Source organism: Silurus meridionalis, chromosome 12 (genome assembly GCF_014805685.1).
Source record: "Silurus meridionalis isolate SWU-2019-XX chromosome 12, ASM1480568v1, whole genome shotgun sequence".
Taxonomy (NCBI): domain Eukaryota; kingdom Metazoa; phylum Chordata; class Actinopteri; order Siluriformes; family Siluridae; genus Silurus; species Silurus meridionalis.
The window spans coordinates 15,035,583-15,049,217 of NC_060895.1; the positions used below are offsets into that span (position 1 = coordinate 15,035,583).

The 13,635-nt window shown below is 35.3% G+C and overlaps 1 protein-coding gene across 1 annotated transcript; it reads right to left on the minus strand.

Moving 5' to 3' along the window:
- Nucleotides 1-7,564: 7,564 nt before the first annotated feature.
- Nucleotides 7,565-13,595, minus strand: LOC124394390 (protein FAM181B). Its single transcript, XM_046862550.1, has one exon. The coding sequence runs from the start codon at nucleotides 9,731-9,733 to the stop codon at nucleotides 8,765-8,767; it is 969 nt and encodes a 322-aa protein (XP_046718506.1). The 5' UTR covers nucleotides 9,734-13,595; the 3' UTR covers nucleotides 7,565-8,764.
- Nucleotides 13,596-13,635: the final 40 nt, after the last annotated feature.

Here is a 13,635-nt window from a genome sequence, read left to right on the forward strand (position 1 = left end):
TTTGAGAAGAGGTGGCTCTGGTAATTATGTGAGAGAAGTCTATGATGGCAAATGGGATTTTCTGCATTCTTATGGGTTATTATTCCTCTCAGAGGACTCGTCTGGGTTATTGCACTGGTCTTTTTCCTGGGGACATGGGGACATCATTTGCAAGTTAGGTTTTCATTTTGGTTTTAGTACCCTAGGTATGGAGAAAGTAGTAAATCAGACTAAAACGTGATGGAGAATGGCAGTTTGAAGGAAATATATAGTGCAAAACTAAAAAGACACTGAGAATAATGAAACGTATGCAGAGTATTCCACGTGCTGCAGTGCTAGAAATCATAAAATAATTCGGTTGTTTTTATTACAGTTTGGGTAATTGTATATCAGAACATCTACATCGTCTCAATTCTACAGAAAGCTACACAATTGTGCCTATAAAACTGTAGCAAAGTTAAACATGTCAATGAAAGTATTGTACTTCATATTACATCCTCCTGCACCTAATGATGTTCATGGTATTTTGTTGACCTTTAATCCCCTGAGCAGAGAATGCTTATGATTCCATATATTTATAATGACTACAGTATTTCTGCTTTTAATTAGTGTCACCAGATTCCATGACAGAAGATATTACTTATTATTTGTGCTTTCTTATCTGACAAGTGTTATCTGTCATGTTCTCAATATTATACATTTTGCTTACAGTAGCAAATTAATGCAAACATAGATTTCCTTAAACTATTATCTCTACTTTGTAAAATAAAAAAGAAACTATGAACTGTACACAGAGCTCATTTCACCTCTGTACATGTTGCAGTGTTGTAACATTAGCTTTGATTTAGCTATTTGTTTCAATTTCCATGTGCACAACTGTATTTTATTGAGCATTTAGACTATATGAAGGTTATTTATAGCTTTAATCAGACTTTCTTGACTGGAAAGGTTGGTTTGTAAAAAAAAATAATAATAAAAAAAATAAGAAATTCATGAACAACAGCTCACAGTTATATAATTGGCTATAGCCCCAAGCCTGTGTCATTCCCAGCCCCATTTAAAATAAGCAGGTTGTTTAAATGCAAGTCAGTTACTTGGCAGACAAATGATATTTAACCAGCAATTAACACATTTTTATTTATCTGGCAAACAGCAAAGGCAGATGTCTGACCTGTAAGGAGTTTGAGTCTCTATGCTTTAGATGTTGTTCCATAGTCCCTGCATTTAAAAGATCCACAATAGATTATTTTAAGTAAAAAAAAGAAAAAAGCAAATATGGTCATTTTTGAGTGAGGAAAAAAATTTATGTGTTTTAAATTTGGTCACAGATGTTTTTAAGATTTATTTTATTTAATGGTTTGTGAATGTGTGAGATCTAATTTTAACCAAAACATAAATAAAAGACTATCACAGCAAGACACAAACAAATGATTTCTGCAGTCATAAGTACACAGTAATAGTAAAGTAACAGTACAAAGAGTAATAATGGATAGAAATCACAAGACCAAGCATGTTTTCCAAAATTGTGCTTAGATCTTCATCTTTCTTAGTAATGAGAAATGTTCACATCATTCATTTAACAATATTGCACAGCACGCATATGGAAACCTGTTTGTACCATCACATGTGTTTTAATGGCATTGGTGGATTATATTTGCCAGCTTAAAACAAAATAGTTTTGTTTCATTACTGATATTACTGCTTTGTAGATTAGTTTAAAACAAAAAAAAGGAACCCAGCTATAATATGAAACTATTTTAATAATTAAGAAAAACTAAGAATAATGTACCAGCTACCAAAATTGTCTACCAGTTTGAGCAGCTCAGCCTGTGCTTTGGCAGCTGGTGGAAGGTCTGACCAAGCTGGATTTTTTAGTTACGACAATTTACACTCATTGTTATTCAAGAAATAGACACAGTTTAGACAGTTTTATTTTTTTCAAGTTTTTTTGTTTCATGTCAGGCTGCAAACACATTCAAGTAATTAACAATATCATACAATGATTATAATATCACTGTACATTAAAGACATTAAAACCACATGATAAATCATATTTAGATATTTACATTGAACACCCAAAACACCAAAGTGACCAAACTCGTGTGACATTATATTTAGCAAACATGTCTGCAATTTCTGCATATATCAGTGTCTCTGAACTACAGCATAAGCAATCACATCACACAATCCTAAATTTACAAGTGGTCCAAGCAGTTTCACAACATAATACTCATTATAATCAAGACCACAGCAGCTGTATATGCTATATTTAGAATACAAGGCTAATCTATAAAAAGGTCAACAGGTGCTCTGTTTGGCTCATTAATGCCCTTTACACATAAGGATGTTATTGATGTTCAGCTGACCTTCAAATTCTGGAGCAGATAATGCAGACATGTGCTGTAATTTACATCATTTTGCTCTTATTGTCACCTGAATGATTAAATCACACATTATTATTTTTATTATTATTATTATTATTATTATTATTATTATTATTATTATTGTTGTTGTTGTTGTTGTTGTTGTAGTTCTAGTTGTTGTTATTATCGGATCTATCTTCAGCATTAAAAGGCTATTTCAGGTTTTATTTTAGTTTTATTATAGTTTTTTTCCGATTTGATGAGTAGAAAAATTGCTGATCTGTGTGCACTGCTTGTTGATTTAACTGGATTCTAAATGCAGAGTAGCTATGTATATACTGTGTGGGTGTGAATAAGAGTAGTGTGACACTGTCAGAGAAAAATTGGCTTTAAGAGAAAGATTTATAATATTTGCATAACTTTTTTGTATCAGTCAATTTCGGAGGCAATATGCCCTTTTGACAAAAGAGCTATTTATATCAGCAGTACAACTGGAGGTTGCTTGAGCATGCATATAAACCAAGACACTGTAGAAACCTGTATTTCTGTATACCTATCAGACCATTCATTGATATTAACATACATAAAGGCTTGGTCTTTACACTTTTTTCTAGCAAGCAGTGATAGGATGGATATTGAGAAGGGTGTGAGGAGTGAGGGAGAGAGTCATGTTGCACTGTACATCATAGTGAAAATGACATAGTGTCTGAGTCGACAGTAGGTCATGTGTAGTATAATTTATTGTCAGTTAAGTGTGATCCAAAACAGTTCTCAACCCCAGCTTTATGTTAAATTGTGTGTTTCTTTGTTCTGCACCTCAAGGTCTGGCATTTTATAGAGTTTATAGAGTGATAAACAATGTCTAGTGCAGCAAGCAAATTGCTACATTGCCTGTATTGAGGACTGAGAATCTTTCTTTCTTTCTGCTTTTTCCATTAGGGGTCGCCACAGTGGATCATACGCATGTTTGATTTGGCACATGTTTTTACACTGGATGCCCTTCCTAACGCAACCCTCCCCATTTATCCGGGCTTGGGACCAGCACTAAGGCTTGTGCAACCCTAATGACTGACAATGTTGAAGGCAAAACCAACCTAAAAAAAAAAAAAAACGGTATAAAGGTTATATACAGAGAATATGTTATTGTTACACTGTTTTTCATGGCATTAAGTACTATTACATATACATGCACATATTAGAAATTCATATTTCTGTCAATAGTTACCAGAAACTAATTCAGATTTATCTTTTTCTATGTATGGCTTGATAAAGTAAACTCTTACGTCAATGTTGTATAAATGTGACATGGACTGATCATGTAAATGTTGATGAAAATGAATGTGCATCAAACTACTACAAGAAATGTGGTAATTTAACACAATAGATTAAGAGGAAATTGGTCAAAACTACTGTACTGCCATCTTGTGTTAAATAAAACTACTGCATCATGTTACAAAAAATGTGAGGTGATAAATATACTGCAGTATGCATTTGCAGGTTGCAGCTTAACCACTGGGAACAATACACTACACAATAAAAGTGTAGGAATAAAACAACACGCTCTACATAAACTCTCCTCAACTTACTTCACTCAGGTCTACATAACTATTAACAAATATATAAGAAATTGGGCTCAAAATTGAAAATGTGCTTTTCAGTCACTGAAATTATTTATGCTTGGCCATCACTGGCAGAGCTTTGTAATATCAATACTTAGTAAATTATTTTATATAATAATTGATTAATAATTAATTGAGTTTCTTGCTGAATACTAATAGCAACGTCATCAGCTCATGACCATAATACCACATATATATTCTATAGAAGGTGACTCCGATGACCTGGCTTTTCTTGGACAGCACTCATAGTGATTGATGATAGAGTTCTTTCCTGTGGATGAAAATCACTTAAACTACTGCTTTCTATTGATGAGAAAAAATCACTCAGTGTAGGTAATGTTCCCATTGAGGAAAGAAACGCTTATGTTACTAACATTTTTCTTTATTGAGGATAAGAATGATGCAAACAAAGCAAGATTTGTTTATGATGAAGCAGCGTTCTGTAAAATCAAGTTAAGGTATACATTGAACACCATCTTGGTGCTACACAAATGCACTATATAGACAAAAGTATTGGGACACCTGACCTTTCCTGTCATATGTGGTTCTTTTCCAAACTGTCACCACAAGACCGAGGCGCACAATTATATAGGATGTCTTTGGATGCGGTATAATACAATTTTGCATTAACTTGAACTTGGAAACCCAAACCTGTTCCAGCATAACAATGCCCCCTGTGCACAAAGCTTCATGAAAATATGGTTTACATGGTTTGGAGAGGAAGATCTTGAGCTCTGATCTCATCCCTACTGAACACCGTTTGGATGAATTGGAACACTGAATTCACCCCAGGCCTCCTCACCCTAAATCAGTACCCTGACACACTTGTGGCTGATTAACACAAATGTCTACAGTGGAGCATCTTCCCAGAAGAGTGGGGGAATTCTAAGAACAAATTGGGACTAAATGTGGAATGTGATGCTCAAAAAGCGCATAGCATACTTATGACCAGGTGTCTGCAAACGTTTGCCAATATAGCGTATCTGCAGATGATACTCCTGTTACAGCTATAATCGTGGTGCCCATGAAATGGCGATTATAGGAAAATGTACCTCTTGACCTATGTTCACCAACTGTACTAACGTTTTTAGACAGTACCACATAGAGCTTAAGAACATTTTTTGAAAAAAGAGGTCATTGACCTTGAGAGCCCTCTTTTGGTCTTTAATCTGGCATCAGAATCACCTGAAAGAGATAGATATAATAATATGCCATCAACATTTTAGGCAACAGTGCTGAAAGTACCTACTCTGACTGCAACTACTCAGTTGGAAGGAGGGAATGTATACATTTGTCCACCACTACTTCCACAGCTTGGTTGATCAATCTTAACCCTAGTGCTTCCAGCTGATGTGTAACATCACTGTGGCATTGTCAGTGCACGTTACTATGTCTGACCCCCTTAGGGGTTCCTAAACTGTCCTAAACCCCTAAATCATTTTCTACCTTTCTATTACTCTTATTTTTATTACATTTTCCTCCCAGCTTTGCTCATTTTCTCTCTAGTGTTTCCACAAGCCCACTAGCTCAGGCTCAGTCTCAGTGTAAGGATGCACCCCCTTACTTTTCCAGGAGAACCTTGTACATTTCTGTTCCTGTTATAACAACACTCAACACAGGAATTTCCCTCTGTTTAGAGGGTTCCCAAGCCATGTCTCTGTATTCTCTGCTTTGACCATGCGGTGTCAGAGGACTCATTATATACATCATTATACAGCAGCTATTCATCTCATTTAAGTCATTCTTATTTTACAATTTTCAGCAATACATTTCTGAAACATGTTATTCAAAGGTATGTATACTTTTCACATTTATAAAGCAGCTCTCTTAGCTCATGTCTCTTTTTTATTGCTGTTTTTTTTCTAAGAATGTAGGTAGTTATGAGATTGATGAATGCATGTCTGAACCTATTCTTGGTTTTACGGTGTTAATAGAAACATTCAAGATGTTAATGTGGTGTGACATCAAATCTGGAAATCAGTTTTTGTTTGAGGCAAACAGCACCTTTGTGTCACTAATATATATATATATATATATATATATATATATATATATATATATATATATATATATATATATAGTGTCATAATTTCCACACAGAATAAAGAGTAAGACATTGGGAGAATAGAGGTGATTTAAAGCTTAATCTGGCCACTTAGACCTGCAGGCTATTCCACACATCTATTTCTCTCTCTCTCTCTCTCTCTCTCTCTCTCTCAATTATAGGGTGCAGTGTTATTTGTGGCCTATGACAGCACAATTGCATTTACATGATTTAATGTAAACATTGTAATAGTTCCCATTACTCATATTTACTTTAACAGATACATTAAGGTTTTATATATCATTCTTTAATTATTTCCTACTGTGCTAAGTTTCTACAAGTGTTTTGCATGGGGCTTCATCCAGCTTTTTCTGTTTTAAACCACCTCTCAAAAAATTGCAGGTAGGTCAATTGGTAACACTAAATGGCCCCTGAGTGTTTGATTGTGTGTGTGTGCATGGTGCCCTGTGATGGACTGGCATCCAATCAGGCATGATTTCTTCCACCTTTCACAGTGTTCTGCAACCCTGATCAGGATTTTAAAAAAAGGGTACTAAAAATGAATGAAAAAGGCTCTATATATAATGTTACTGCTGGATGGAGCCCCTAAATCAGGTTTCAAAATTTCTCTTCTTTTTCTTCTTCTTTCTCTTGGAGGAATTTAGAGACTATCAAGTTTAAATGTTTAGAAAATCTTAACTTTTTTTTTTTTAATCTTAAATATCTATTCAGAGTACTTCTATAAGTCACTCTGAATAAAAATATCTTCCAAAAACCAAATTGTATATTTGTTTATTAAAAAATATGATTACTATTATTATTATTATTATTGTTCTTCTTCTTATTATTATTATTGTTATTATTATTATTATTATTATTATTATTATTATTATTATTAATAACAATAATAGCTTTTTATAGTTGCTCTTGTTTAAATAATTAGTAATTATTATTAATATAATAATATAATAATAGTATTATAATTGTTATTCTATTATTATTAGTGTTAATTTGTTAATATTAGTAATAGATTTTTGTTTACAGTTTGATGTTATTTACAAAAAAACAAAGTTGTCAGTGCTTTCAGCAATTTATATGTTCTAAATACATTCTAGGCAGCTAGACTCACACATTTAAATGAGCCTATAATTCAGAATAAGTAAACTTATTCTGTTCTGCACTGTTGAAATAACTGCATTAAAAATTAAATCTTTAATGAGCAGAACTAGATTTTACCAAATTTTTTTTCCAATCACCAAAGGTTATTAACTGTTTTGCCAGATCTGGCCATGCATGTAAGTCATCTCATTATGCTTTTATCGTCATGCATTAACATTTAAATAATATAAGACGGAATCATGCATTACAATTATAATGTAAACTGAACTAGGACAGCAGTAAAATACTTGCTATATTATGAATTCTCGTTTAGCCTGTAGAGGGAGCTATATGTTCATGAACGTTATGCAAACGAGTGTAAAATGTTGAATTTTGCAGTTCCTACTTGAATAACAGTTCACCAGTAGCAACAGTAAATTCAGAGGAAAATGGCATTATGAGAGAAATAAAGACCAGCTTTATTGTGCCTTGTTACATTCTGAACAAGCAGAATTTTTACATTTTCTTCACATTTCTGCAAACATATTGCTCCATTGCTTACATCAGGTAAATTGAAATAGATCAAGAAAGCAGTCAAATGTAAGAACTTAAAACACAATCCTTTACCTGCTTCAATTATGCTTTTGTTGACAGTTTGAGGTTATTTATAATAAACCAAGAAGTCAGTGCTTTCAGCAGTATACGTGTTTCAAATACATTCTAGGCACCCGCCATATAAAGAACTATATCACTTTATTTTACTACATATTTAAATTTACTATGTATTGGAATTTAAAATATCCAATATCTACTTATATTTTCTATCCTAAACCAATGTTAGACTGTAGTGATAATCCAAGATTATCCAAGATAATCCAAGATAATCCAAGTCCCTGTCTATGAAGATTCCTTCCACTGTTTTAGTCACGATTTGCTTTTATTCATTTTTAAAAGGAATATACAACTTTCTCATAATAAAATAGACTCAGTAATGCAGAGAGCCAAGTGCACATGCTATTAAGCAAGCATTTAAGTACAATTTGCTACTGAAAAATTTTCATGAGAAATGCATGAGGATGTCAAGCATCTTCCCAAATATGAAAGAGCCAAATTGCTGTATAAAAATATGAATTTTATTTTCATACTTTTAATCAAAAGACAATTTTCTAATCACAGTTACTTAAGTTTTTATTTTTAATAAATGTAACAGTTAACAATTGTTTTAAAAAATTGGCTTTTTTTCTTTTCATTTTCAGACTACATGATTATAGTTAGTTTTCAATATATGGAAACAAGTGAAATAACACCCTGAGATAATATTCTAAAAACAACTCACCCTATCCAAAATTACTTCACCTCTATGAAAAAGTGTATAAAAACACTTTTTAACATTATTAGTTAAATCCCATACCAATATCATATTTATTTATATGTGTGGTATAACTTCCAAGTCCTGTTGAACATTACGCTTTTCAAGATTGTTGTAAAAGTCCCTGACATCAAGTAAGCAGCAAGATTATCTCTCTGCACAGGTTAAAACAAACATTTCAACAAATAAGTTGGTCCAAAATGTTCCTTTTGAGTAATCATCATGTAGATGCATAGTTAATTTTTTGCAGCTTTTTGTTTATAAAAATAAAAAGTAAAAAAGAAATTCCATCTCAAAGAGATTGAAAGCTACCTCGGCTGTATCCACTAGACAGATCATATGAGGCCTGGGACACTGAGCAGTCTGTAAAGAAGTTTGGAAAGGTGAGTGAACATGTAGAATTCTGCTCCAAAGGCACTGGGCAAGATGAGTCTGTGTTGTCATATAGGGATGACTGCCCTGGAACTGTCTTTATGTCCGCTGTTTTTCTGGACACACCACCACTTGTAGCCCATGGTTCTGCATACAGAAAACCACCTGTTACCAAATTGTGGGAATCAAAAGAGATTGGTTCCAGTCCTGTGACTCCCTGCTGTTGGAGCCTATTGGGCATAGTGTGGAACAGCTCCTGCTCAAAGACCATGTTGCTGTAGTCAGGCCCCAGGAGCTCAAAGAACTCTGTTGCATCTGGATTTCCCCGTTCAAGATCTTTGAGGGACATGCCAGAAGTAGATGTAACTCTGGCACTATTAGCTGGCTCTGTGAAGAAAGATGGTGGCAGATTTCTGTGTCTGAGTGGAGGCTTTTTTGTCTTCTCTCCTCGCAAATCCTTTGCATGATTGAAAAGAGCAGCCAAACTTTTGCTTTGCAGGTTGGCCTGAGCTACATCACGCTTGGGTGTTTTGTTTTGAATGATGCTTGTTGCAGTTGGAGTGGAATCAGGACTTTTGCAAGTCTCCTGAGGTGATCCGTTCCCCAGTCCCATAATTCCTGTACATCTTTTGATCTGCTTCTGTAGATACTTGCGGTGGTTGACTTTCCTCTTGGACTTGACTGGTTTATCAAGTGCCAATTTGATGTTACTGGATGCAGAGTCAATGAAGCTGAGCAAGTCACTAGTCGCCTCCCTGAAGTCTCCCTCACAGTCCACGTCACCCAGAAATGCTCCATCCAGACCCTTCTCCACCTCGTACTCCATAACCGAACCAGGAAAACAGAAATTAAGGAACTGTGAGTTCATGATGGCAGCCTGAACAGCCATCTCCTTCTGAACCACATACAACACAAGACAAGATGTCCACTCTTAATCCCAAAAGTTCTTTAGATCATTACAACATAGTTTTTAGTTCCTGTGCACCAAATATATGCTAACCCTTGGTCCTTACACTGGGTGCACACAGTGTTTCCTTCTTACTCTCGTGAAAGCAGGACTGAAAAACACACTTTGGGGGAAAGCAAGGAGATTTCTTGGAGGCAGGGCCAATGATGTCAAGACATTAGGAGGGAGGAGCAGAAGGACCCCAGGACTTAACTCTTTGCTCACGCCTGACCACCTGCAACTAAGAGGGATTTGCCCAAGGCATCCCACTGAGCAATAAGACAATAGCTAGCTGCTAAACCATCCAAAGCAGTTCTCACTGTGTTTATGATCAGAACAATGTCCTGACATTAATGGCAGTGAAAGTTCAAAAATACTTTAAAATATATCCAGACATGAACAGAAAAAAAACATGAAGGCATTAATTTTTGAGGGTTAAAGAAATAAAATTGCTGTTAATTACATGTAATGTGTATTGAATGTATTATTAATTGTGTGGTATACAGGTATTTAGCCATATACCTATAACACATTCTTTTTTCCTTGTTTGTTAACGGTCTCTAATATATGAATAAATGCTTTTTTTTCAATTGCCTGTGGATATTCTACAAATTAGCTCCTCCAAAATGCAAGAGTACAACTAAACACAATTGTTTGAGACTTTAAAGTTGAAGCATCCATTTTCACTAAAGCCTGAATATATATATTGTGTGTATATGTGGTACATATAACTATTAAATGAACGAATCATAATGCAAATAACTGAAAAGTATGTGTTTTCAAGCTGGTATGGATTCCCCCTAACTTCCTACTTGTGTCTTAATCAGTTAGTGGTAAAAGTTGATCCCTGCACCAGTGGGAATTTTAGCCTCTGCCTGACAACTATTATGGGCTGCCTTTGACATACAACCCTACAGGGCCTAAATAGCTTCTATTCTTCCTTCTGCAGTGAAAGGGATCTTTGTGCCAGAGATTCATTAAACTGCACCTCACAGCCCCTTCGTAAAATGGGGCTCAATAATGAACAGTCGATTTAACTAGAAAAGCTGCCGGAGCTGTTAAATTAAAGGGGACCAAAGTGCAGTTTGAGCCCAGTGTGCCAAAAGTAATGCTGACCTTAAGAAATCCTGGGTATGACTATAACGGCTGCTGTAAATAATCCAGTATTTACAGGAAGTTTCTTGGCTAACAGTGAATGCAGAAAAAGGAGATGAAACAACAGTGAAATGTCTATAGGGGCCCAAGGCTGTTCCTGGCTAAATGAAAAAGGCACAAGACTGGGCTGTGACGGAATTAAAAAAAAAAATCATCATTTAAAATGGCATTAATTGATCCAATCACAGAAATGGTATTAATGTACAAAGCAAGTCAGCATGTCTGCATCTTAAGAGCTACTTAATATGTACTGTACACAACATTGTTATGGCATTTTTACCTATGCAGGACTCCTTTATTGTTTCAACCCAATTACTCATTAAAATTTGTGCTTATGTAGTCCCATGCTTTTGTTCGATTTTTTATCTTTTTTGCAATTTTCCCAGGCATTACTAACCCCCTCGCCCCTCACCCCCTCCACAAGTGCATATTAAGGTGATGCAGTGAATCATTTGGATGTTTAAAGAGGGGAGTAAAAAAAAGCCTAAGCACTTTTGAGAAAGAGGGACCGTCAAGAGAGAGTTATTATCATGTAAATTCAAATAAAGAAAAGGAACAGTGAAACTGATAGTACTGATCTAATTATCTGTAGTCCAGCTCAAGCTACAGGCCTGAATGGAAGTGCAATCGCCTTACAATTAACAGCTGCACAACAGTGGATAAATAGCAACAGTTTGGGAAAAAAGCTGTTCAGTATAAACCTGTTTTTCTTATTTCCTCTTTTAAAGTAAAAACATATAAATAATTGTTTAGCTCTGCTTGTGCTATGTTTTAAAAGATGATCTTACATTGGTGTTTTAAAGCATAATTTACATTAAATTCCGTAATCATTCGAGCTTAAACATGAAGGCCTTGGCAGTGTACTTAGCCTATTCATTTCTTTTAAAACCAGTTTCCACATCCTCCTCTTTCTTTCAAGGCCTAATTTTGGCACAATGACATCACCAAACTGATGGCTGATATTTTCTCCTCTTCCTGCACAAAGCTTTTGTACATGCTAGTCATTCAGATTTGAGGGCCTGACGCACTGATTCCGGAAACTAGTTTCTATGGCCACAGAAAGGATGAGGAGATCAGAGGGGGTGGGGAGCTGAATACTGGCAAGTGACAAGGGAAAAGAGAATTGCATTGCATTAAAGAAAACACACAAGAAGGAATTTGTATCCACTTGAACTTCCAAAATGTTCCCAGACTGTTTTGTCTGGAACCAGCACTTACTGGGGAAAGCAAACAAAAACAAGTCTAAAACCTCTGACACACAGCTGTTTTACAAAAGACGAATGTTCATTTTAACTCACATAAAACAAATTATTAAAAGAACCAAACAGTAACTGAAGGTCAAATTGAGGTGAACAAGTGTTCTAGTGGGAGAACAAATGAGGCAAGCAAAGGAACACCATTCATCTTTCTGCTTTCAATTCACATCCCTGGAAAGCCGATTCAGCAAACAGATTGTATATTGTTTGCTTATCGTTTCACACTGTGTACCACGCCTTCTGTCCAGGGAATTTACAAACTCAGCACCCACTGTGAGGTTTTCTCCATTTCCCTCTTTTACCTCTAGGACACCATGTTCTGCCCCATCATATGTAGACAGACAGACACACACACACAGAAACACACACAGACACAGACACACACACCTAATCTCTTTTCACTAGTGTGTGGTCTCCATTAGCAGTGACACAGCCTATACTCTTAAGGGTCAGCAGAATACTAATAACAAATTTGATTGATGGATGTGTCAGATAAGAAGAAAGGATGCTAAAATGTATGTCTGTCTTGTGAAATGTTGAGATATTGACCACATTATTGGCTGCTTTACAATCCAAGTTTTTTTTTTTTTCATTTATAAAAAAGTGAAAGATCATGTCTTGCTGAAAATATCTAGTTTATCTAAATCTACACATTTGAAATTTGATGCAAAATATAACCAACTACACGGAATGTAATAGCATAAGTCTATCCCAGCCCACAATCCTACATTAAGGATTTTAAATAGTGTGCCAGTAAATAAAGTTAGCCTTTTATTTAATGATATATATTACATTCATTCTTGAAAATAAGCAAGTAACGATATAAATAGCAATGAATACTTATCTGTACACTGCTCTTTTGCACAAATAGCCAAAGTGGTTAAGTCATTGTTCTAGATAGGCAATAATGCCAATAAAGCTTTATGATCCAAAATGAATCAAATCAATGTGTTCTTCCAACAAATACCTGCAGATGCCCCAACCATAGTCATAATTCTACTACATTCCTCCTAGGAGCTTCCAACATTTAATGATGGTTGATTATCATTCATCACTTCATTTCATTCAAATGTCACTTTGTCTCCAAAGCCTCACCCCTCAACCTTAGCTCACCATCAAGCCCAAATACTCTTCTGCACTCATGCTGTAGTATTAATAATCCTACTGGCAGGGGGCAGATGAAGGGATGTCAAGGTACAGCAATTCGGAGTGGTTTGAGTTGCCAATGAATGAATGGAGCCTGGGGGAGTCCTGTGGCTACGACTGCATGGGGCATGGTCTCCTTGCTTTACACTACTAGCCTCCCACTAGCCACTTTATTGCTCAGCGTCTGTTGCAGCATTTTCATTAAATCACATAAGAGCAGCCGAGGAAGAGCAGGAAATTAGACATTTTGTTTGGATTCTGTTGTCTTATCATTATATATTTTTTATG

Excerpts from the sequence above, each read along its gene's own strand:
- LOC124394390 (XM_046862550.1), bottom strand. The coding sequence starts at position 9,733 with ATGGCTGTTCAGGCTGCCATCATGAACTCACAGTTCCTTAATTTCTGT.